The sequence below is a fragment of the Sordaria macrospora genome, chromosome 7 (assembly GCF_033870435.1).
Source record: "Sordaria macrospora chromosome 7, complete sequence".
Classification (NCBI taxonomy): Eukaryota; Fungi; Ascomycota; class Sordariomycetes; order Sordariales; family Sordariaceae; genus Sordaria; species Sordaria macrospora.
Genome location: NC_089377.1, coordinates 1,716,592 through 1,741,375, shown reverse-complemented (window position 1 = coordinate 1,741,375; position 24,784 = coordinate 1,716,592). Strand labels below are relative to the sequence as shown.

Sequence of the window (24,784 nt, the reverse complement as noted above, 5' to 3'; positions counted from 1 at the left end):
GCCATCACCGTACCTGACCAGCCAGATAACACATGTAGTAACGATCCAACCGCGACACACGCTCCAACTTTTAACATCATTAATTCCATCACTGAACGTCTCTGGTTAGGTTTATCCGCCCGCCTCCTATATCTTCTCATCCTGGCAAATACCAGGCCAATATAATGCACCACCCTTCATATACATCGGCACAGGCACACCGGCTCCAACCCAGTAGCTGGCATCACCCATTGTGCCGGACACGCGGCGCTGCAGCCCGGTGCCCTCCAGTCGGGAGCCTCGGCACAGGTCCCGTCCAGCCTGCCCAACCTCCCGGCTATATCAGACACCTTAACATTGGCCGCACCCCAAATCAAGGGACCGGATTGGTGGGTACAACCCAGCTATGAGTTCTGCCTTGGAACACAAGAGCTTTGGTCGTATGCTGTAGCCCGGCCCACTGATCCTATGTCGACTGGACAAGGAGTCCCATAACTGAAGTAGGTCTCCGCCGGACCTCTGTTCATGTTGGCCAAAGTCGCGGTGTCCCCTCCTCACCGTCGCCGCTCTCCTCGCGCTGCTGAACAGCAGCTGCTTACCGGAGGTGCCTCGCCGCCAGCCTGGTCAAAGGCGTTAGCTGTAGCCTGGGCAAAGGCATGCGTTAGCTGTAGCCTGGCCAAAGCCTTGAGTGGGACCACCATGGCATTATGGGAGACAATACAGCATTGGGGTTAAAGTAGCAGGGGACAGCGTGGTAGAGTTACCTGTACAGGTGCGCCGTTGACTTTGATCCGCGAACACCAGAACCCGGGGCAACACCCAACAATACCTACACTTTGGTGGCAAAACAGACCAACCTCCCAGCTCACACCCAAGAATCTAGGGCTATAACAGAGACCGCCATTCTCGAGTTCAAAGACAATGGCCCACCACGACGGTTACCGAATTTCACACAAAAAGATCACGATATCGACACCAGATCACGGCCCACAGACTGCTCGTGGATTATTCCTGATTCTCGAAACCACATTGATGTATGGACTGCACGCATATAAGGACGGAGAACCTGCCTGAACATCCTACGTTGACGAACAACCAATGGTGCGGTACATCAATGCCCTATGGGGACTGTACTCGCCTGACGCTTGAGGAGACGACGAGTCAATAGGACATGGCAGGCCAAGTCAAAATAAAGTCTCCCACCTCATATTTCGTCCTTGGGCCTTGGGGTAGCTTCTTTAAGAAAGACGAACGGCAGTAAAACCTCAAGTCGAACAGTACCCCCAATCTAGCCCAATGTTTCGAGGAAGTGACAAAGCCCCTTGGATACCCGAGGTGAAGTTTGAGTGGGAAAGAGGGAAGTGTTCTTGTCGAAGTGGGATATATGGGGATATCGGACGGGGTAGGGTTCGAATCATCAAGAGGTAGTTCGTTTCACTCCGATCTAACCACCTGCCCCTGAGCAAAGCCGCCGCAACCTCAGCGAGGGAGGCATACCGTACCTGTCCTCCAGCCTGAACAACCAAGCAACACTCTACAGGTGGTCCCCGGAGCCCGGACTGCCATTACGGCAATGGCTCACAGCAGAACAACAGCACAGGGGCCTTAATGAGCGGCATCAAAAGGAGCTGGCGAGTCGCAACGAATTCCTAAACGCCTTGACGCCGGCCCGGTCCTGTGAGCAGTCAAGGCTAGGTCTCACTGGTCCACGACTTCTCTATGGCCAGACTTGCCAGTCGGAGTTGCCAACCAAGTCTACAGATGCCTTGGTCAAGTCCAACTGACTATAGCTATAGGTATAAGATGGACTCGGGAGACTTCATGTTGGAGGTGTCCCGTGTCACGTGCGGCCAGCCATGGCTCCCTCTGGCCATGGCCCCACCGCACAGGGACCTCCCTTGCCCTACTTTTAGACCTCCAGACTACACAGTCTGAACTCTACATAATACATCATTATTGATTCGTTCGTGGTTGTTCACCCTGTTCACAGGTTATGAGCCCTCTTGACGCAATCTTCGTCAATCCTTAATCGCATCAGCGATACCTTCACCTTCTCGACGTTGCATCGCGACCGACAAGGCAACCCCCCAGATAATCAACCTCGACGTTGCATCGCGACCGACAGGCTACCCCTCGAGTGACGTCGCAAGCGACCGACCTCATTCAAGCAATCTCAGCAATCGCTACACGACTGCGATCGAACTCCCCCCACGTCTCGTCATCGTCGTCGAGTCAACCAAGACGACCGACTTCCTGAGAACCATTCACGGCCCGTCAAGTACACCGGCCAACACCCCTCTACCTTTCCTTCTGTCAATGACTAACAACGACTACACGATGGGCGAGATATCTTCCCTCATCCCCATCAAGGGCGAATCCAACGTTGCCAACTGGAACCGCGCCTTGCGTTGTGAGCTCGCATGCGCCGACCTTCTTGAGTGTGTCACCAAAGACGTCGCTGAGCCAGACAAGGTCAAGAAACCCGATGAGCACAATATCTGGCGTACCGACAGAGCCAAGGCTATGAAGATCATTCAAGCCACCCTCAAGGATGACAAGGTTACGACTACCCTCAGTATCAACGGCTGGGACCAAGACAGCACTGACCCCAAGTATCTCTACGATCTTATTCGCAAGACTTTTGGCAAGGTTACCAACGAGGCTCGCGCGGATATCCTCGAGGAGTACACCTCCCTTCGTCGTGCCAACTTCGATTCCATGGCCTCTTTCCTTGTTCGCTATGATCTTCTGCGCAAGCGCGTCGCTGAGTGTGGTCTGAAAATCGGCGAGAAGGTTGAAGTCCTCAATCTCTACAACATGGTCAAACGCCAGTACACTGTCGATGCCAAGTTCTGGGCAGCAGAGATGGCCAAAGACAAGCTCACTACCCTTCAACTCCTTTCTCATTTGTCAACCCTTGGCAACACAGAGGCTCGCATGACTAACCTTACCGTCCAAATCAAGAAGACAACCTCCACTGCCAGCACTAACGATAAGAAGGATTTAAACAACAAGAAAGACAAGGACCGTAAGATTCACAAGCAGGTTACCTGCTCGGACTGCGGCCAGTCCATGCGTGACGACTTCAAGCACTTCCCTTGCGGTCATCATCGCAACCCTCGTACAGCTGATTGTTGGTGGTGTGATGCCGACAAGGTTCCCGCCAACTGGAGCAAGAAGAAGGAGGCTATCGAGAAAAAGGCCAACTCCACTAACACGGGCACTACCGCGGCAATTGGAGCGACCAACACTAGCTTGGCCACCTCTGGAACCACCGGCTCTGCCCTGCTCTTTGGCAACTTTGGCATTGCAGGCCATACCTTTGCTCACTTCAAGAAGGATTTTCATTAGAGCCCATAGCGAGATCTAATCACGTTGATTCCAGTAACTCAACTGCAAAGTATCAATTACAGCATTCAACGTGTGATATCGCTGAAGTCCAACAGGCTCCTGAGGCAACAAACCCCACGAAAGACTTGGTAGTCTACGACTCTGGTTGTGGCTCCAATATTTTCAACCATGTTAGATGGTTTACAGACCTTCAACCTTTACCAGAACCAGCCAAGCACACCATTGGTGATGGCACGGTTACCCTATCATACCATATTGGCACAGTCGATTTAACAATGCCAACCAACAAGAAAGTCAACGTTCGAGTCCGTATCAAAGACGTCATCTACTCTCCTTCGACGCCAGCCAACTTACTATCAACCAAGGCACTGCTTGAAAGCGGCTTGATCTGGGACATGAAGACCAACCAGATTAATCTCCAGAACCAGAAGTGCACTATTCGATGTGATTACATCAACGGGCTGGTAGTCCTTCCAGTAATTCAACCCTTCAACTTCAACCAGTCTAGAATCGAGACTAAGGACGTCATGCTCGCTTCTATCAACTATTCAACTATGCACAAGAGGATGATGCACGCAGGAAGAGAGCAGGTCATGAAGGCGTGCCAAGAGGCTGGCATTACCCTCAGCAATACCCATGATCACTTTTGTGATGGTTGTATGCGCGCAAAGGCTACTGATACTATACCCAAGCATGCTCATACTGTTACAACGATCACTCCAGTGCAGTTTATCCGTGGAGACGTCATTCGGCACATCCACCCGCGTCTAGCTTTCATTATCCAATCATTATCCCTACTTCCACGCGTCATCTGCATCATCTGCATCGAATTACCAGCCTTTCGATCAACTATCCATTATTCTGGACTTGTCGAATCCGGCCGTGCAACGAGATTTGCGGGGAGTCTTCGATTTCATCTACGGAAACCTCCAGATCCGCTGGGTCCAAACCTTGTCCGAGAAAGACCGCCGAAGATTCGAGTCTTTGGTCGAGTCCCTGCCACAGATGCCCCACCGTGCTTTGCTGAGCTCGACGTCAACCGGAGACGTGGCTACCGAGGACCTGAGCTCGAAGATCAACAGGATCAAGGCTCTGACTCAAGGAGCACAGCTTACTGCTAGCATTTCATCGAGCAAGGAAAAGACCAATGTGCCTGCTGATCCCCGACAAAGACGGCAAAGACCCCAGACTCCGAGGCCGACGGCAATGCGAGGTTCGCGCTGGACTGGACCACGTATCCATGGAGGTAAATTCATCCAAATGGTCAGTCGACGGCCCAAGCCAAGCGAGGACCATATATCCAGCTGAGTGAAGATTACATCCCTTTTGGTTGATACAGATTTCGGTTGCCGCACCATAGGCCATCATCGCCATGTTCCTGCCCTAGAGATACCGAACCTACATGTATCTGGTCGATCCAATGGCGAGGATGTGAGCTTCGGGGCGAGTCTCTAGGCCTATTGTAAGGGTCCTCGCCTTCGGGATATTCCCTCAGGTGAGCGATGGAGATGATCTCATGTTGTGTATCTTCCAAGTGTCGGGGATGTCCAGTTCATAGGCCAAGTCTCCGACTTTGCGGACGACTGTGAAAGGACCAATCCGCTGAAACATATCTCGGAGATGTCGCAAGGAGATATATGTATCCAGTGAAGCTGTAATAGGAAGTTTGAGTCTCGCGCACTCTCCGGGAATGTTGATGATTGAGATCTCATGAGTTTTCTTGTTTTCAACCCACGCGTATGAAAGTGCCCCCGGGGCTACAGATGGAAGCCATCAGGCACTGGATAAGGTAGCCTCGAGTATCTATAGCATGCCCGCACTACCAACCAACAAGGACCCCGACATGAGAATCATCGTCGCTGTCATAACACACAGCGAAGTCTCGGCTTGGGGCCCTCCCTCGAGCTATACGATCACTGCCGTCGTCTGTCAAACGGGCTTAGCTGGTTGAGTAGAAGATTGAAAAGTCAAAATGACAATCGAATTTGCGGCGGTTCTGGGAGCACGAGATCTGTGTCATCAGTCACATTTCACATCATATTGCGTCTTGCATCAAAAGGGCATGCTGGAGTTCCGAGCCCCCAAAAGAACAGTCAATTCATCCAGTTCACTCCCCTCCTCATGCACGTCTGCCAGCCACTAGAAACCCAAACTCACAGTCATTCTACTTCCTAAAAATCCTCCCCTTCATACATGTACCCCTACCATTATTCCTTCTCTTCCCAAGATATACCTAAGCGTCCTCCCCTGCATACATGTACCCATCTTCCCTCTTCCCAAGAAATGAATTCTCCTCTTCATACATGTACCAATCCACTACTACCAAGTCTCAAACATAAACCCCATCCTCAGCAGCACACCAGCTCTAACCGGGATAATCCTCCACTTCCCTTCCCTAAATCCTGGCAGGGACCAACGAACGCCGCACGGTATGCCCACTGCTTCTTTTGCTTCGCTCAGCGTCCCCCTTGTGGTAGCTGGCGGAAATACTCCTCCACCGCAGGGACGGCGGAGCGGCGAGGGTTATCACGGCCCAGGGAGCCCAGAAGAACCGGCGAGCTGGGCGGCGCCCGGGTGCCTGGCCCCGGCGGCGAGGGCAGCACGAGAGAAGCCGAGACCTGGCGGCGGCGGCGGTGACGAGCAAAGAGACCAGGCGAGCCAGGCGGGGAAAAGGCAGGCGGCGGCAGAGCGAGCGGGGAGAGGGCAAGCGGCAACGGGGCGCGCAGGGCCGGCTGCGGCAGGGCAAGCGGCGACGGGACAGAGAGTGGCGAGGAGGCGGCCGACAAGACGGGCGTCGGGGGAAGGGTGGCAAGACCCGGGGGAGGAGACGAGGCAGGAGACGAGGCAGGAGACGAGGCAGGAGCAGGGGCGGTCAAAGACCAGGGTGCGAAGCCGGCGAAGCGCAGACCCACCTCCGCCAAGGGCGCAGCTTGCTAGGCTGAGCGCCCGGGGGAGGGGGCCGCGGGAGAGCCAGGAGCAGCGGCAGCGGCGGCGTCAGTGGTGGTTGTGGTGGTGAGGGACAGAGCCCTCTGGGCAATGAAGCCCCAAAGTTTGGCGGCGGCGGCGGTGAAGGCGGCAGCAAAGGCGGCGACCATGGTGGCGGCTGGGGAGCTGGTGCCGGAGAAGAAGGAGCGGAGGGAGAGACGACAAAAACGGCGAGAGTTTGGTGATGCTGCTAGACGGAGTAGAAAAAAGTTAGCGTTCTTTTTCTTAGCAAGTGTCTGAACGAGAGACAGAATTTGCTGATGCTTTGCACAACAATCTGGACAGCAGTGAGTAGCGGTGAGGGAGAAAGAGGTAGTCAACGTGTGTCGTTGTGGTGGTCTGTGGGATTTGAAAAGCCTTCGGATATCCTTGACGTTTCTCCTCGCGAGAGAGGAGGAAGGAGACGTAAGAGAAAATGAAGATGTCGAGGCAAGTGAACACCATACATTCTGGGGACGCCTGACGGCAACCCGGACACTGTCCATCTTGGCCCACAGTGAGCTGTGAAGGCATCATGGGATATTGCGGTGGAGGAATGATGTGAGAATCTCGTGAGAATCCCGAAAGGTGATGCGTGGATGATCACGAAAAATTGTAATCGAAGTTCCGCGTGGTAAACATGAACAGAAGTGAATACAAAATAAAGGACGAAAAGAGAGGGAATTGTATACTTCGATCTGGAGGGAGGCCGAGAAAATTCTTACCTTGTTGGCTCTTGATAGCCGCGAGAAATTTCGAGATGTGGAGGCTGTGGTATTGAAAGGATAACGCGTCAAAGCAGCTGCGGTATTTGGGTCACTCGAAAATTTACAACCCGACGCGGCCAGAGAGAGGGACGGGACAAAACAGATCGGACGAAACAAGCAGGCCAAAACGGCAAGGGAAAATTGTGTGCTATGCTCATTTTGTCCTCCTCCTTTTGGCTGCTCTCTGCTCATGGATCGTCCAGTCCCATTGCGTTTGTTCTTGTCTTCGGGAGCCCCGTTCTCCGGCTTCTTCTTATTGATTTTGTCCATGTCCTTGTTTGGCGCCTCACCATTTGTTGCCTTTCCGCTGGGGGTTCTCAACCTGTGTCTGGTCCCTTTTCGCCTTTTCTTCCATACGATTGAAGACATGAGTAATATCTTTAGGCAACCGGATGACATTACCACTGCACACTTACCTGATTGGAGATGCTTGGCCCCGGCATGCATGCTTATGCCTGAGGACCAGCAGCCGGCCTACAATATGCGCGTCCTGCGAATCCACAAGGACTGGATGGACGACCTCGGAGTTGAAGACTACACTTGGATGAATGACGACCCTTTCGATGGCGCTCCCAGGCGTATTCTCAACTTACCCCCGCTCGATGACCCCGAGATGCCGCGCCCGGAGAAATTCGCACGCCTGGCCGCCAAGTACATCCAAAGAAAGATACCTAGACGCGACCACTAGACTGGCCCTGGAAATGATCCACAAAAAGCGAGTGGTGCGGGCTACAAGCAGAGGAGACGAAGGTATCATCTCCTCTGGAATTGGTGGCATCCCTCCTGACAGCAGCTCCCTCACGCCTTCCTGTTGCTCTAATTTTGTTCCTCCAAGGCTTTGGAGAAGTGCGCTACCCCTTCCGCTGCCGCCTTTTGACGCTTGAATTGGGTACTGGATGTTCCGGATCATCTGCTGGTTCGGTACTAACTTTAAGAGTACCTTGGTAGTATGCGCAGTAGAAAAGATCTCCTCACCTCCAGTCCCCCTCTGACAAAGGGCATTGTGCCACTCGTGGTCGAGGGGGGTAAAGAGTTCTTGGTTATCCGAAAATGAGATGCCGCCCATTGAGCGTATGTGATCTCTTCACCTGTTTCCGCGTTAGTGCGGCAACGTACTGACTTGTTTTGTGCTCGACGGTCTCTTTCTTGCCTGTTTCTGCTTTCTCTGGTATTTCCCTCCATTGCGGCCCTCGAGGCCTGTAATTGAGCGGGTGTAAAGCCCGCCTTGAACCAGCTGTCCAGTCGGAGGCCTTCCTCCCACGCATCATGGGTACAAAGTCCTTTCCACTGCACTGTGGTCCATTTCTTATTACCTATCTACCTACCTAGGATGTTGTTGAGCTTCAAGCTCCCAAGTATTTGCCAGGACTTAGGGCAAGAATCCCAGGTGGTTTGGTTTTACTGTCTTTTGAGGGACTTGGGCCGGGGAAAGTTACGAGCGAGGGGCAGTGTGCCCTCCGACTCGTTCTCGTTAGATCCGGTGCAATTGGGAGCTTGAAAATCGATGTTGTTGACTGGGGAGGCGGCGGCGTCGTCTCTCTTCTAGTTCGTCACTGACGATGGTGACACTCTCTTTCGGTAGAGGTATGCGGCTTCTTGGCGTTGCTAAGAGCGATCTGGGCATTGACCGCGATAGGAGTTCTGGCTAAGACCAAGTGATGAGTTCCAACTATACATTTGATGAGGTAGTTGACTTCCCCTCCATTACGCAAGGCCAGTTTGCTAATTGCCTCTACCGTTGAGAAGGAGCGGTGGACGATCTTGAGGTTCCGCTCGTACTGGCATCGTGCTCCTTCCAGCCTCCCAAGCACCCGGATCTCTGCGTGTGGAATGATACCAGACAACTACGTGATATGCCCTTCATGTTCATGTTGACACAGACGAGGTTACAAAAAGAAACAAGAAGCTTCTCCAGGGCTATAAACTTCGGTTGTTTGCTGACTTTCTCGGAGATCCATGCACAACACAGTCGCAGTCAAAAACCAGTGTGATATCAAGTATCGCAAAAGAATGGAATGCAACGGTTTCTCGAGTCACAAACTCGAACTTGTTCAGCGAAGTATACACCAGGGGAGTGCACATCCAGAAGCGGAGCGCAGGATTGCAAAAAGGGAGAAGGTAGGCGACGGCCCAGGAATCGAACCTGTGTCTTCGTTCTTGCCGGTGCCGCCACAGCTCATTGTCCCGGTCTTACGGAGCGATATTCTGACCATTAAACTAACCGCGCAATTGTTGAACGAATCAGGTATCGCCCTTGTCCATATACCTCCTGCCGGGGAAGGAGCGACCCAGATGGAAATGAGCACGCAGCTCGCTGGCAGTCCAACCACAGCGCAGCGAGACAGGGCAGCTGGCAAGGACGGGAGCCAAGGATTTCGACGCGGCCAGGCATCAGCATGGGACGATACCTGAAGCCCATGGCTGGGGCTCGGACACGGAAGGCAGTGTCCGGGTTCCGGGCAGTTGCGTTGGAAGTAACTCACGTGAGTGGTCTGGTGTCGGTTTGCTTGTGGGTGTTTAAGCCCTTGTTCCCATGCACACCAGACACTCACGACTTTTTCACCTCTCAACACACCACCTTTCCCAAGAATTTCTTTGCCAACAACAACATGAGTTCAGGATCTCTCACGGCTTCCTCCTCCGGGCGTACAGCCTAGCAAGCTTTGCCCTGGGATACGTTTATTCTCAACCTCTCCTGGTTATCTGCTCGTCTTCCCCCCCTTTCCTTGTGCAACCTGGTTGAGACGCGGAGTCACACTCGCGGATGTGAGTACCATCTGGAGCAGAGTTCTCCTGCCTCGTCGTACTTCTTCTGGCATGGGGCTAACATTGAGGACTCAGGTCTAGTCTCCCTCACGGGCACCCGTTGCAAACTTCTCTGAACATTGCCAAAGACAGTTAGGCGGCTACACACACACAACGCCGCTGAGACAGGACCCATCGTGCCCTTTCACAACTCGTCATCAACACTACAACCTCCACATCTCGAAATCTCTCGCGGCTATCAAGAGCCAACAAGGTAAGAATGGGTCCACGTCGGCTTTGGCAAGACCACGCGCGACTTAACGGAGCGTAAGGCGTCCGAGTCCCGCCTGCTTTGAGTGAATGTTCTCTTGTTTGTCTCTCGCAACCATTTCTAACTGGTCTTGTCACACAGTTCCCCGTTGGCCGCAACAGAGCAACAGCCAGGAGAAGCACTACATCTCCTGGCTGTTGTTTGCCACCCTAAAATTCCGCCGGTGGAGGAGCACTTTCCTCAGCTCCCTGAGGGGGGACGCTGAGCGAAGCAAAGGAAGCAGTGGGCATACCAGTACCAACTGGGCAGTTTGGAACAGCACAAAACGACTGGCGAAAAAGGACCGCACCGAGGGTGCCGCTCGCTTCTGTAAGTGGAACTCCAGAGATGACTGTCGGTCTCGCGATCCATCATGCCGTCCGACAGTGAAGCGGAACTAACACCAGACTCAACATCTTCCAGGCTTCCATTTCTTTCTCTCCTTCTGCTCTTCTTCTTCTTTTTCCCTCCCCAACTACAAGCGCACAGCTTTCTCACGAGTGCTGCTTGACAGTAGCCCGAGGATCTTGTCCAATACTACAACCAGCTTGCGACCGAGCTCAAGATCGAATTGAGCGTCGCCGTCCTAGCCGCCGCCTTGGACGCGACCAAAACCGAGCATGTCGACTACAAGATCTTGACCAGTCGTGAGTAAACTGCTCGAGTTTCATGAAGAGGACTTCGTTGTACTAACCAGAACATCAGACGGACTACCAGTTCAACGATCCATTCCTCTCTTGTCGTGTTTTCTTTGTTGTTTTCCCAGCAACACCATCACCACCACTACCACCACTACCACCACTACCACCACTACCGCAACCACCACCAACGACACCATGGCCCAGCCCTGGCGCAGGGGCGTGTGTCAGAAGCTGCTCTCATTCGAGATGTTTCTTAACATGAACCCAGAGAACGGCCTTCTCGAGAAAATCGTGCCCCAGATCGCGAAGCACGCCCCCAACACTATTCGCATCGTGGCCACCAACCCCTGCGATGTGCTGACCAAGGCCGCCCAGGAGCTCAGAGGGCTTCCCTGTCGAGCACGTCATCGGATTCGGGGGGCAGAAGGAATCATTCACAGGAAACATTGTCAGACTACCTATCTGTACAGCAGTGCCAATCATGGGAGACACGTCAGATTATTTGTACCATAGAGTCCACCTAGAAATAGAATACGCAATGTCAAAGAGTCTACTGAGAAAAATCATGTCCATTGCTGCATTGCTGGCTGCTGCTCGTGATCAAGTGCTTGGTGTAGCGCGCCATGACCGGAAGGGCTTTTGCATCTCAACCAACATCCTTTTTCAACTTTGAAAGCAGATTAGTATACCACTTACAGACCTCCCTACATGTACACCGACCTCCAAATCTTTTCTTGACTCACTTGTATTGTAGTTGTTGGACGTTTTCGTGATGTTTTGAACGAGTGTCCTTGCCGTGTTTTGACCCATCAATTTTGAGTCCTTTGACCAATAGAGGTACCACTCCACCTTCACTTTTCATGAAGAAACGAGGAAATGACAAGATTCCAGCAAGACAATTCTGGTGCACGTCACGTAAAAATTTCGGAAGCACAGGAACAGCGCAAAATGGGAGCGGCATTACTTCGAGGAAGACGCATTGGGTGCAATGGCACCCACGAGAACACGATGATGAAGCAACAGTTAGAGACGGCAGTTGGAGATTAACGAATTAGGCTATTAATCAGCTGTCGTAGTTGGCTGAAGACGATCAACGCCGCGATGAACTAATATATAAGAATAATACAAAACAATGAAGCGAAGAACAGGAGCAATGTTGCGACTCCTTCGTCTTGAAGCTGCCGCCAATACTTGCGAGGTTTGCGGCTCCTCCATGTCTACCGCCTCTTCCTCTCCCAGCCGCAGCCGCAGCCGAGCTAACGCTCATCCAAAAATCAACCCAGCACTCTTACCCGCAACAATAGCAGTGAAAGGCACCAGACCGCCATGTGCGGTTGTCATCGTCGTCATCGTCAACCAGGCGCAGCACTGGACCGCCACGGCCACCAGCACCACCTATCGTGTCCACCGCTCAGCGGCAACGCCTATGAGAATGGCGCCGCGCCGGCGGCGGGACGATGCTCTCCTTGTCGACAGGGTTTCCGCCGCGAGGCCCATTATTTGGGCGTTGCAGTTGTTGTGGTTGCTGCCACTGTTGATAACTGACATATCCCACGGAATGGAAATGGGGAGGAGGGGGCGTTTGGGAACGCGGGAAGAGCAACCGCTGTGGTGATGGTTGTGGTGATGGTGGTAGGGTGGTAGGGCATCACCGGCCCCGGGGCAGATTGGTACTGTGGCTGCTGGTATTGCAGCTGCTGCTGTCGCCGTTATCGTTGGCGGCGGCGGCTGGAGTTGCGGCGGGCAGGGGCAGGTTGGTACTGCGGCTGCTGCCGGTATTGCTGTTGCTGCTGGTGGAGGTTTGCCGGGTTGGCGCCAGCCGCACGCGGGATGGCCCTGCGCCATCCACCCTCCGGTGTGCGAGGTCTTGGAGGGAGACCAGCTGCCTGTACGTGGCCAGGGGCAGAGTGGTTGCGCACCGCTGCAGCGGTAGCAGGCGCGCGCTCAGGCCTGGCGGGCAGGTTTGGGCCGGGGCTGACCGGCGGATTCGGAGTGGGCTCCGGGTTTGGACCGGGGCTGGCCGGTGGAGGAGAAGTGGGCTCCAGGTTTGAAGCGGGGCTGGCTGGCGGACTTGGAGTTGGCTGGTGCTGGCCGGTTCTGAGCTGGACCAGGCCGTAGGCAGCCTGCATCTCACGATGGTTGTATATTCGGCGCTGATGAAACGTTCAATGTTAGCATAGATACTTGACGAATCTGAGGGATCAGAATGTAATTGTATTTACCTCCATATCGCTTCGGATATTTGTTTCGCGCGTGGTAGGATGATGGCGCAACGAAAGGCAGCTTGACGACGAATGGATCTGACCAGACAGAGTCTGTTAGGAAAGTGAAGTGGGATACTAAAAGAAAGCGAACTATCCTCACCAAGATAGAGGTTGCTTTTGATGGGTACAATTGTGCCCAAGAAGCAATGGTGGTTGAGGTAGTTGATGTGTTGGTGTAATTGCATGTGTGTTGCGGGGAGGAAATTCATGGAGGAGAAGGGAACAGGAAGAGGGCAGCCTTTATAAAGAAATCAAATCCGTGGGATGGGGAGGGCAAGCCTCTTGGTTTGTCTTCGATGGTCTTCGTCACCAGGCAGATACCAGATGAACAAGGCGAGTGCAGTTACTCAATCTTCAAGTGAATGGCGGAAGGAGCGAACTTGTACGGGTATTGCCAGGCGGCTAGCAGCTTGAGGTACTTGGGTACTTCTCTGGACCTGGGACTCAATGTTGGGAGCTTGACTCTTCCTTGGGAATGGCAGGTACCATGCGTGCTTGGGAAATTCTGTTCGAGTCCTCCAAATCATTTTCATCCAGCTCAGGGAGACATTAGGGAGACCAGACGATATGAGGCTGGTACTTGAGTTTAAGACGTGACACTTCCAACTGCTTTATCCGACCAAGTGCCTGTCATCTCTTCTCAAAGTGCCCTCACACCTCAACACCAATGTAGGTTTTTTCCATGATGATTTATTTATTGCAATGGAAAGAAAATGAAAGGAGATGGAAGGCATGGAAGGCGAGAAGGAAGCTTTTATACCTCTACTTACACCTGTGACTCTCTGAGGTTTCGTCATGATTGTAACGGGGTACTCTGACCACCTGTGACTGCAGTTGTTACTTTCCACTTACAATCAACCTTCAAGCAGTACATCTACACCAATCGTGAGCTTCTCAACAAGTAAGGGGAAGGAACGCTAGCTTCCAACTTAATGCGAGACCTTCAGCAACAAACAAGGGAAGAGTCACAAAAGCTTGTAGGACTAAACTGCCCTTGGGACTAATGGTCGGTGTGCAGGATGTGGTATTTCCATCTGTATTGTGTTCCAAGTACATTTTTGGGTCAACTGGCACTGTGTTGTGAATGGCCGTTGTGAATGGTGCCCGCCAGCTTTTGACCTAGGAAGGAGAGAAAAATCATGACGCAAGGTTTTCACAGGAAGGGGGAAATTTAGCAACTCTGTTTCCTATGTGATTCTCTAGGTTACATGTAGGTACCCAGGTTCTCCAGACTCAACTTGTTTGGGCCTTGAAGTTGAAACTTCCAATAGCCACAATTTGCTCCCGCCTCCTGGGTCAACTTCGTTTGGAAAGAGTAACGACAAGAATTTGACGGAGACGTCCTCGTGAGGGTGCACGGTCCTTGACCAAATATCGATGATACGGGACTTCAGGAACTGGTAGTGGAGTCAAGTATCAAGACGGTGACTTCCAGTTCGTGGTCACTTGCCTACCTTTCCTTGCCAGCCAGGCCCACAGCGAGGCCGGGGCAATGATCCCGTCCTTCGTGCCAGCCCTCTCCAGGCCATACCGTGTAGAGGTAGACTCCACATTACTTACGGCCTAATGGACGGCTACCAGGGTGCTGCGAAATTGACTCGATGCTCTAGAAGGCACTACCCTACTTCCCGTCCAGTTGCCCCCGCCCCGTTGGCGACAGCTAGGTAACGAGGAACGAGGCGACCCCTCCAGCCACCAGTGCTTGAACTGAGTCATGTGACTTGTCGTCCTCAAGTTCCTCCTGCTCCTCCTTTGGAACCTAGTCATCCACCTTCAGCATCTGCATCCTGTTCTCTCTTTGTGGTTGATGGAACCGAGACATCGATTACTCCGATCGCGCTTCGATACGTCCACTCATGCCTGAGACCGTCTCCAGCACGAGCAGCTTTAGCTCCAGGCTCTTCTCCTGCTTCAGCTTCTACGCCAGTCCCCGTTTCAGTTGTAGTACAAGCGGTACTCGGATTCGGCCCCAACTCCGCATCTGGCTCAACACCATGCGTGAGCGCTACGAGGGCAAGAAGCTCATTGTGGCGCGTGACAAGCTCGACCTTCCGTGAGTCGACAACAGAACGGTAAGTTTGCGTCCCATGGGGCAACATGTCGTCCAAGCAGTCAAGCTAACAGGGGTAGATTCAGGGTCGAAATGATCGTCGTCAGGAAACGATCTCGCTCCTCCAAAAGACGGCGCGTCGAACTCTACTCCTCAAACCGGCCGGCTGGTGACACCATCAGCCCAACACGGGTCCCCGTCCCTCCTCAACCACCACCGGGACGGGCCATCTAAGCTTTCTATTCGCGAAAGATCATTCATCCCGTAAAGACAGGCATCGGCCGTGGTCGGAATGGACCAAGAGCAAAGTGGCATGGACAACTAACGGTTGCCGCGTGCATCAGTCCGTAAGTTCGTCCGTTCTAGACCATGATCCCTCGGCCATGCTCCCGTGAAGCAAAGCTGACCATTGGAGACCATACAGGAAATCCGTGTCAACTGGGCCTGCCAGTCCAACAACCAGAACGAGGCTGTTGACGTTGACATCCCGGCAACAGGCTACCGCGGGAAAGTGTCTAGGCCACTGTCCACTGTCAATGGCTTTTGAGCAAAACACCGGGGGAGGTCATATCCACTGGCGAGCTCTAGGCTGAAAACATTCCCAGCGGCGGGAAGAAAAGCCGAGCAGGAAAGGGTTGAAACAGAGAAGCAGGACCAGCAAGAGCCAGCACGGAAGCAGCTCTTTAGCAAATCCCACAATTAATTGATGAATGCAGACCATGCTTCTCCAACGGCACCGCATGCCTCCGACCGAGTTCTCGAGCATTTTGATCAACATGTGCTGCCATGTACCCTGAACGCCATTCCCACCTTCCCCACAACATTCGACGTGCACTCGACAGCCCATTTTTCGACCTTTGACGTCCTATCTCAACCAAGCAACTCGGTTTGGTATAGAGTTTCATTAGGTCTTGATCTTGTGTGTCGCATCGTAAGGAAAGACTACCTCTAGATAGGTATCAAGGTTAACGGCGGCAAGCTCGTTGACGTTCCGAGCTGGAGAAGGTTAGCCCCAGTTCTTCTGCCCAGTTGATCCAGCTAGGAGTGACCGAGCACTGATACAACCTTTCGTTTTTATCCATAGTTCCCCGGAGTAGCAAGCATGACCGCCACCCCGCATCTTGCATGCAGCCATGCCAATCGATTCTTGCTGTATCAAATCTGAGCATTCCACTCCACAGCATGGTGGCCTTTCTCTCCGATTTTCTTTGTTTTGCCTTCCACGACATGGACGCTGGCATCATCATACCATCTCGGCAAAGTCTTCGAAGATTGTCCCATAACCCGACCTCTATTTTCTGTGGACCACTCTGGGGCTGTTTTAACATCGTCCCAGGCATTCTGCCGTCGATGGCATGTCGTTGTATTTGGGTTTGCGAACAAGGGTATCGCGGCTCGGCCTGTCGTACCTGCCTGGCATCGACAAAGGAACCACGCCACCGAGTCACCGACCATCAACTACCATGAAGCATGACACCCGTGGATATCATCCAGAGAATCCGACAACTTTCCAAGAGAGACTTGCTTCCCCTTTACACATCCATACGAGCTTGACAGGTTTCGTCGCCCACATTGTGTCGTCGTCGGTCTCCAGGGCCCAGCGTTCGACTCCTGAATAGAGTCAACAAATCACCCATGTTCCATGCTTGGCAAGCGCCACCGCCGCCCCACCTCACGACTAGACCCCTGAATCTGGTGGCGCTGGAAGCTCCAGTGGGCTTTCAGGCCATTGGCTGGCCCCTGAATCGGCAGCCACGATCGAAACAAACCATGGGCGGGCAAGGCCTCGCTTGGCAGGGGTTTGTTTACATTGTCAGGAGCAAGTTTTGGGTCCAATTTCAACGTCGATGAAGGGTAACCGAGAGACGGAGAGCGAGAGGAGAGCCTTGGATAGTGTACGAGGTTTGTGCATGGAGATCGGAGATGAGGAAATGGGGTTGGAGACGAGTGCCTCCAGGTGACGAAAACATCGAAGCCGAGCAGATCAGTTAAGTGGGCGAGGAGGACAACTAACCGAGTGAACTCATGGGGTCGGATGAGGTTTCTAAACGGTCTATGAACATGTCGTGCTTCACGTCTGGGGTTGGTTTTGTGAGCTTTGGGAACCAGTGTTGCCAGAGTTTGGAGAGCTGGGAAATCGAAGATACCTTAGAGAATCGAGTGGTTCTAGTTTTGGCAGTTCAAGTGATCAAGCCAAAAAAGAACTACCGGTTTTCTCCTGCTCTTGTTTCATCCAAATACAATCCATTCGTTTGATATTACCACCAGCATGTCTCACCGAAGAGGAAAGTTTTAACGGTAAACTTTTCTTTGTCTCTTTATTTTCCAAGACGAACCAGGTAGTCTCCTTGGTACATCTACTAGATGGTCAAATATTGGTATGGTAATTCACTTATTAACATGTTTATGATGGAAAAAGGTCTAGCTCTACAACCAATAATCATGGCCATTAGAGAACAGATTCAAGCGAGCACCTGGGTAGGAGCAGAGTTACTTCTCACTGTCTACACTTCCGTGTTCATGCCGTATCAGGCTCTAACTGCAAGCTGCCATCGGCTTTTCTCTGATCAGGTATCTGACTCTAGGCACAATCAACTTCAGAACTTTCGCACAGGCCACAAGTTGTAAATCTGGAAGACGGAGTTCACGTTGAATCGTTGATGTATTCTGACACGGAACCCTTTTCGTTTCTCTAACCGCCAACAAGGCATCATGTGCCTTTACTGGTTACATTCCAGACATTTTGTGACAAGGGCAGTATTCTGGGCTTGGAACAGTAGTTCAATTCAGCTGATAAACTACTTTGGTCTCGAAGGCCTTGTTGATCCTTTCAACCTCCATGAGAAGGTCGGGCCTCAAGGCCTTCTTATACCAAAGAAGGTTGGTACGTACCGAGCCCTGTGTGCCAGGCATCGGTGCGAGTCTATCTAGTTCATCTGCCTACAAGTAGATCTTCTGAATGCCAGCCTTCGTCCAGTTGCCCGTCGGTAATTCCGGTCGGCAGTTTGACTGATGAAAGTCACCGGCGAATGTCCATGTGACACTGGCCGAGGCAAGGCTGGCATTGTATGGCGAGGTTGGGTTGATTTCAAGCATTGAGTCTCTATTGAACTTCAAATCCAGGAGTGTGGGCAATGTCCGTGTGACACATTTCTCTCTTCCTCGCTCTTTGAAGCTGTCTTCGAGTCAACTTATTTGTCTGTCTCCATCCCAGTACCAGGCTTCCATGCACTCTTGGTAGAGGTACCTAATTACTTCGACATCCACTTTTGAGCTTTCGTACATCATCTTCACTCTATGGCTCTGCTTCGCTCAACTGGCCTCTGTCAAGTACCTGTGCTTGAATCCCTTCATGTTGTCTGTGTTATACGGTTCTGTGTAGTTATTAATCCATTGACACTCGCGTGCCAGCCGAGCCCAGTCTACCTTATGTTTTCTCGTCCCCTCTGTTGTACTCTCGTCGCGTTCACCGGCTCCGGCGAGTCCAGCGCCAGGGTCAAGCTGTCCAGGCCTTTTTGTTTTTCTTGGATCAACCGCAAAATGTCTGGTGTTGGTTTGTTGCTCTTGGGGTGTTGTTTCTTGGACGGCGCGGTTCTTACTGCGGGCCCAAGGGGTTGTTTTGTGCTTGATAAAGGAAGGAGAGGTTCGCTCGTCGTGGTCGAGGGGAATCTTGGACTGGTTATACTTGTTCCTCGACTAGGAGGAAATCCGCCGAGGGCTCGTAACGCTTTGTTTTAGGTTCTTACGAGTTCGAGTTGCAGTTCGCGGTTTGAGTGTCGCGTATTTGCCTTGCCCTCCTTTGTTGAGGTCGACTTACTCGTATCGGTAGAGGTAGAGTGAGCGACCGCTGGTGATGGAGGTTTTGACTCGCTCGAGTCTGTTCGTCGGCGAAATCCTTCGTTGCAGTTAACACGTCAGTGAACGTTCACACTGGGCAAATCAAACGCTGATTGCAACTGGAGTTCAATCTTATCAAGGGCCTAGAGAGTGGTAGAAGCATGGCTGTCAGCTTACAGCATTACAATGTATCTGGTTTTGTTGTTTATGTTCCAGATAAACGCGAGGAGGAAGGAAAGCCAAGTGTTTGCCATGGCTGCCGGGATAGATGGCGGGGTCGAAAAGCTCCAGGCGTAAAATTGTCGTCGGTCGCAAGCCGTCGAAGGCCGTTGTTCTTGTGTATACCGCGAGTGTCTCGAGTGGTTCCTCTGCTCAAGAACGTGAGTTCAGTTACCCACGTGACCGCTGATGATTGAATCAGGTTCGTAGTGTTGAATTCGGTGTTTCAGCGATCTTGTCGCGCATGAAGTGGAAGTGACGGTCGCTCACGAGCTGGAGGTCTCCAACTTCGAGGATGTCATCGTTGACTGTGAGGATCTGTTGTATCCGTACGAAAGGCTGAAATACAATAATGTTGCTGTGCTCCTGATGTTCCTGCTTGGTGTTTCTCTGTCGCGCCCCGCGCAAGATCGTGTCGTAAATCCTGAGTATCCTGGCCGCCTCCAGTCTCGCACCACGGTGACCGCAGCTAACTTCGAGGTTCATACCCTTCCTCAAGGCGTAAATCAGTTGCTGTAGTGATTTAATAAGGCATGACATGGTTTGGACTCTTGTGAGTCTGCTCGAGACACTTGGAATAAATCAATCAAGGACCTTGCTGGAGGTGATGAGGCCATCAAAGGCTCGCACTTCACCACAACGACGGCGACGAGGCGCGCAAAGCACAGAAGTTGGTCTCATGAAGATCTATCTACAACTAACTAGAGTATATCTATCCAAGCACCAAGACGAGGCCGTCGCCGTCGCCCTCGTCAACGACGCTGGCCGCCTACTGAAGCTATCCGGCCCTCACAGCTCCCTCACCTTCCCATTCTGCCCCATCCTGCCCCTTGTTTCCGCCCTGTCTGGCCCTAGCTCGCCCTCGGCGGGTCATCTGAACTCGTCATCTTGCCATATTCATCTGCCCTCTCCCATCTCCGGGCCGTCAACTACGTCGCTGCCAGGTCCAGACGGCCCTTGACAGTCACTCCCGCCCGTTCCAACCTGTTTGCCGGTCGCCAAACCGTCGACAATAGGGATCCCTCGACCAATAGAAGTTCAGACGAGTGGCAGAGGGGAGCTCTGGCTAGCGGCGCGCCAGCCTTGCCCTCTATTTAATCTCTCCCTCTGGTGGTCTTCCTTCCTCTCCTCTCTCTTCCCTGGATTCTTTCTTGCACAAACCGGCACCCTTCTTCCCTTTTCTTTATTCCCTTTCTCACCTTTCACTTTCTTCACCCCACACTTGTCGCGTCGTCTGGCACACACGCACAGGTATTTGTTTCTCTTCCATCACCCCTCACCTTTATCTTCACCTTCTTCCTTCATCATCACATTCTTGAAAACGCATTCTGTGGGCGGGCGTTCAAGACTTCATCACCTTCTTCATCCTTCATCATCTTTCCTTTCATCATCATTTCCTTTTATCATCATTTCCTTTTATCACCATTTCCTTTTATCATCATTTCCTTTTATCATCATTTCCTTTCATCATCATTTCCTTTCATCATCTTCTTCCTTCATGATTATGATCTTCCTTCTTCTTCGTCTTCCACTATCGTCGCTCACCATCAATCGACCTGATCAGGTGATCATCAACACAAGTAAGTCATTCTTTCTTTGCTTCCTTCAGTTTCGCATCACTTCCATTGCCAATGATGATAATACATCCGAGACTTGTCATTGATCCAAGGCCATCGCGCCCATGCAGACAAAGGATTGTATCTGAGGCATCACTTCACCATCATCATCTGTTTTTGTTCGTCATCGTCGAACATCAGCTAACCATCTTCATCAATCAGGACTTCTCATTTCTCAACTCACACCTCACACTCACACATGATGCGCGGTGGAACTCTTTGTGCTGTGGCGGCACTTGGGGGGGGGGGAGAGCCTGGCAAACTCTCCTGGGTGGGCATCATCGACATCGACACTCCTCGACACATCCCCAACACACACACACACACACACACACACACACACAAACACATGACATCTTGAAAGTACATTCTGTGGGCGGGCCTTCAAGCAGCTTGGCAATCTCCTTGGGCGGGTTTTCAAGCGACACAGACACATCCATCCATCACTTCCCTCGTCATCCAACACTCAACACACCTCATCATCATCCTCCTCCCCGACATCGTGACTTGAGAACACATTTCTGTGGGCGGGCCTTCAGCAACTGCTGGGGGGTACAGAAGGAGCTTGGCAACCCCCTTGGGCGGGTTTTCAAGTCATCATCACCCCAACACCCAACACCCAACACATGCACAGTGGCACCTATAATCAACCCATCCTCGACTGGGGCAAGAGCGGCTACACTTGCACATTTTCGGACTTGAAAACGCATTTTCTGTGGGCGGGCCTTCAAGCAGCTTGGCAATCTGCCTGGAGGGTACAGAGGGAGAGAGAGCTTGCAAAGGCAATCCTCCTTGGGCGGGTTTTCAAGACGGCATGGCACATAACGGACACCAGGTGGCACTGGGAAACAGTCCGGTCGGCACATGGGCACAACAGACACAACAGGCACAGAGAGTGGGCAGTGGACAGTGGGCACTTGGGGGCAGTGAGTTTTCTGGGGGTCCTCTTCTTGTTTCCCGAATGATGAAAAACAATATTTTCCAGCATTTGTTCCTTGCGCTGAGGAACGCATATGCGACTTGTCATTGTCAGTCTGACGGGAACTTGAGGGGGGTGGTTTCCTTTTTGGTGTTTTTTTTCTTGGTGGCCGTTGTGAAGCCTTGAAAAACATCGAAGGGGGACTGCGGGAAGGCTGTCTGGGCTCACTTCAATGCGTTCCTGGGCATCTCCCCGTGGTCGGCACTTGGGGGATTTGATTCCAGGTATGCTTGCTTGTTTCTCTTTGTCGTTTTCAGTTTGTCTTGTTCTTTTGTCAGTTGTTTTTCTACCTTCATGTTTGGTTTTTTCGTTGTCCTTCGCACTCACCTCATCCTTCTTCTTCTCATCTTGTTTCTTCTTCATTCATGTGTATTCCTCTTTTTTCCCGTCTCTTCTTCTCATCTTCTTTATTTATATCACACACCCTGTTATCCTCCTTCTAATGTCTAGCCTTCTCCTCTTTGTTCTCCCCGATGAAGCTTGGTTGCCAGTGCGCCACTGGTAGTTCCAGCATAGGCAGTGCCTATGGCCAAGGGGCCTTCTCTTCCCGAATGATGCTTGGTGACAAGTGCATCACCGGCTCTCCGGTAAACCAAGTGGTCTAGCTGACGGGTTTACGTTATTTTTGCTTTCGTTGGTTCGTTCACTTCTCTTTCTGCCCGATGAAGTTTGGCTGCCAGTGCGCCACCATCAAGTGATGGCACAGGCAGTGCCTGTGGCCGAGGGTCTTCCGATATTTCCTTTTCTGTTTCCCGATGATGCCTGGTGTCCAAGTGGCCCACTGCCAAGTGGTGGTAAACCAAGTGGTCTGGCGGAGGGTTCACGTTATCTTCTTTTGTTTTTGTGTTTTTTTCCCGATGAAGTTTGGTTAGCGAGTGCGCCACTGAGCTCTGACAAGTGTCATCTCAGCAGAGGCAAGTGCCTCTGGCGGAGGGTCCAGTTACCGGATGATGCTTGGTGTCAAGTGCACCACCAACAAGTGTTGGTAAACCGAGTGGTCTAGCTGACGGGCTGCGGGGAGGTTGTCCGGGTACGTCCTAGGCACCTCTACGCGGTGAGTGATCCCCTTTACCCGATGATGTTTGGTTAGCGAGTGAGCCACTAGTAGTTCCAGCAGAGGCGAGTTACTTCTGGCGGAGGGTCTTTTCTTGTCGTTTATCCCGAATGATGCTTGGTGACAAGTGCACCACCGTCAAGCGGCAGTAAACCGAGTGGTCTAGCTGCCAGGTTTTCTCTTTTTCCTTTTCTTTCGTTCCCCGGATGAAGTTTGGTTAGTGAGTGCGCCACTGGCAAGTGCCAGCAGAGAAAAGTGTCTCTGGCTGACGGGCGGTTTGTGTTTGTTGTTGTCCAAGTGGGCAATAACCACAAAGCTGCGGGGAGGTTGTCTGGGTATGTCCTGGACACCTCTCCGCGGTAACCTGCAAAGGAAACCTTGTTCCATTTCATGGAGTGTTAACAGTTAACGCGTGGTTCCCTACGGTCTGCCGGGGTGTCAACGTTAACGAACATGGCACGAACCACCTCAGTCCCGTCCTGGCATCGTGGCTTGCCCATGCTGGACGACATCTGAGAAGGTCTCGGTAGATGCTGTAGAGAGAACCTCATGAGCATCAAGAGACGTCCGCAACTGGGGGTGTTCATAGCTGGCGAATGTTCGGAAGGATGTTCAACACTGTCCTCCGTCATCTTCTGGTTCAGATTTGTTCCTTTCTTTTTCTCTTCTCCTTTTTTCTTTTCTTTTCTTTCTGTCTCCTGCTTTCCGCTTTTTTTTTTCGCTTTTCTTTTCTGCTTCCCGTTTTCTGCTTGATGTTTTGGTAGGTCCCTTTTCCTCTTGTATCTGATTCCTCGAAATCTGCTAAAATCAATGACAGTTTGTCTTCAACTTCCCATCCAACATGGAAGAAGCCAGGTTGGGTAGTTCGGCTGCCGCGTCTTTTCGATGATCCCATCCTGGCTTTGGCGTTTGCTTTTCCAAAGCACCGCCGGTGACGAAAACATGGCGGACCGCTTCGTCGCCGCAGCGATAGGGTGGAACCAGTGCCCCGGTGCGCCTGGGAAAAACTCTCTTCCATGCTCTCGTCCCTGGCACCCAGTACTGCTTGCTCCATCGTGTATGGATCCTTCACGTTTTCTTTTGTTTGCGCTCAAATTGAAGGATCCATACACTTCACGTTTTCTTTTGTTCGCGCTCGCCTCCTTTTCCTTCCCTTGATTCATAACAACGGGGGGCCGCCAATGATGAGTTCACCAAGAGACCGACGAGGGATTGACCAAGACGACGCATATGACTGAGGCGGTTACGCGGTACCTCGGAGAGCAAGCAGTACAGCCCTGAAAGTGCAGACTTAGGGGTCAAGTGAGAGTGGTTCTATGAGGGGACGGATAATGCAATCGATGATGAATGACCGCTTGCGTCGTCGATCTGAGATTATACGTGGGACTGGGGGCTCTGTTCATTCAGGAGGGAATAACATGACAAAGAAGGAGGATGCGACCTGTGATGAGACGTTCTTGTCTCTGAAGTACAATGCGGGTTGCAACACTTGTGTTCTCTTGCGTGCTCAAGGTGAGGTTGTCAGCGATCTGAGGTCATGCCAATACCTTTGTTCAGCATGGAGGGCGGGTTGAGTTGAAGCAACTTGAAGGTGGCGGTACGACTGCTTCAAAAGAGCCATGCTCTCTAAGCATGGGCGACAGGAGGTATAGTGGCTGGTTTTCTTTCTTTCCTAGCTCCTTGATCATGATGATTTAAATATCTGAAGAAGCAAAGTTATGTGGACGTATCAAATATCGCAAATGACAATTACTACACCAGTCTGAATCGCTTGAACTTTCCAGGAACTTTTGTCATCTCCGCTTTTCGTAGAGGCTTATGTGCTAACATCCTTCAATGCCAGAGGAACCCGACCGAAGACTAGATGCTTAGGATTTGAAAGGCGGCCGAGATTGGAAAGGGTCGTGTAAGGAATGTGATTCAGGGTTTGGAGTTGGGTTGCTGGAGGTAAACATAATCAAGGAAAAGCCGGGAAAGTTGCAGGAAAGATTTCCGGGAATCTCAGAAC

At 52.0% G+C, this 24,784-nt stretch overlaps 6 protein-coding genes and 1 non-coding gene across 7 annotated transcripts; 4 read left to right on the top strand and 3 right to left on the bottom strand.

The window, feature by feature from the left end:
• Positions 1 to 2,916: 2,916 nt before the first annotated feature.
• On the top strand, positions 2,917 to 3,330 carry SMAC4_14091 (uncharacterized protein; the record flags this gene model as incomplete). The annotated part of the gene is made up of 1 exon (XM_066091768.1): positions 2,917 to 3,330. The coding sequence occupies one exon, from the start codon at positions 2,917 to 2,919 to the stop codon at positions 3,328 to 3,330; it is 414 nt and encodes a 137-aa protein (XP_065947734.1).
• Positions 3,331 to 5,394: 2,064 nt separating this feature from the next.
• Positions 5,395 to 7,360, bottom strand: SMAC4_09530 (uncharacterized protein). Its single transcript, XM_066090967.1, has 2 exons — positions 7,020 to 7,360; positions 5,395 to 6,505 (listed from the first exon to the last, which is right to left on the bottom strand). The coding sequence occupies exons 1-2, from the start codon at positions 7,329 to 7,331 to the stop codon at positions 6,203 to 6,205; spliced, it is 615 nt and encodes a 204-aa protein (XP_065947733.1). The 5' UTR covers positions 7,332 to 7,360; the 3' UTR covers positions 5,395 to 6,202.
• Positions 7,361 to 9,182: 1,822 nt separating this feature from the next.
• SMAC4_14090 lies at positions 9,183 to 9,288 on the bottom strand. Its single transcript has 2 exons — positions 9,252 to 9,288; positions 9,183 to 9,220 (listed from the first exon to the last, which is right to left on the bottom strand). It is a non-coding gene; the product is annotated as a tRNA-Tyr (tRNA).
• A 1,664-nt stretch (positions 9,289 to 10,952) lies between these two features.
• On the top strand, positions 10,953 to 11,270 carry SMAC4_12825 (uncharacterized protein; the record flags this gene model as incomplete). The annotated part of the gene is made up of 1 exon (XM_066091091.1): positions 10,953 to 11,270. The coding sequence occupies one exon, from the start codon at positions 10,953 to 10,955 to the stop codon at positions 11,268 to 11,270; it is 318 nt and encodes a 105-aa protein (XP_065947732.1).
• A 3,607-nt stretch (positions 11,271 to 14,877) lies between these two features.
• Positions 14,878 to 15,078, top strand: SMAC4_09533 (uncharacterized protein; the record flags this gene model as incomplete). Its single annotated transcript, XM_066090968.1, has 1 exon — positions 14,878 to 15,078. One exon carries the CDS (start codon positions 14,878 to 14,880, stop codon positions 15,076 to 15,078), a length of 201 nt encoding a protein of 66 aa, XP_065947731.1.
• Positions 15,079 to 19,325: 4,247 nt separating this feature from the next.
• Positions 19,326 to 19,667, bottom strand: SMAC4_09534 (uncharacterized protein; the record flags this gene model as incomplete). Its single annotated transcript, XM_003342589.1, has 1 exon — positions 19,326 to 19,667. The coding sequence occupies one exon, from the start codon at positions 19,665 to 19,667 to the stop codon at positions 19,326 to 19,328; it is 342 nt and encodes a 113-aa protein (XP_003342637.1).
• Positions 19,668 to 23,105: 3,438 nt separating this feature from the next.
• Positions 23,106 to 24,311, top strand: SMAC4_12827 (uncharacterized protein). Its single transcript, XM_066091092.1, has 2 exons — positions 23,106 to 23,536; positions 23,594 to 24,311. Exons 1-2 carry the CDS (start codon positions 23,373 to 23,375, stop codon positions 23,709 to 23,711), a joined length of 282 nt encoding a protein of 93 aa, XP_065947730.1. The 5' UTR covers positions 23,106 to 23,372; the 3' UTR covers positions 23,712 to 24,311.
• The last annotated feature ends 473 nt before the right edge of the window (positions 24,312 to 24,784 follow it).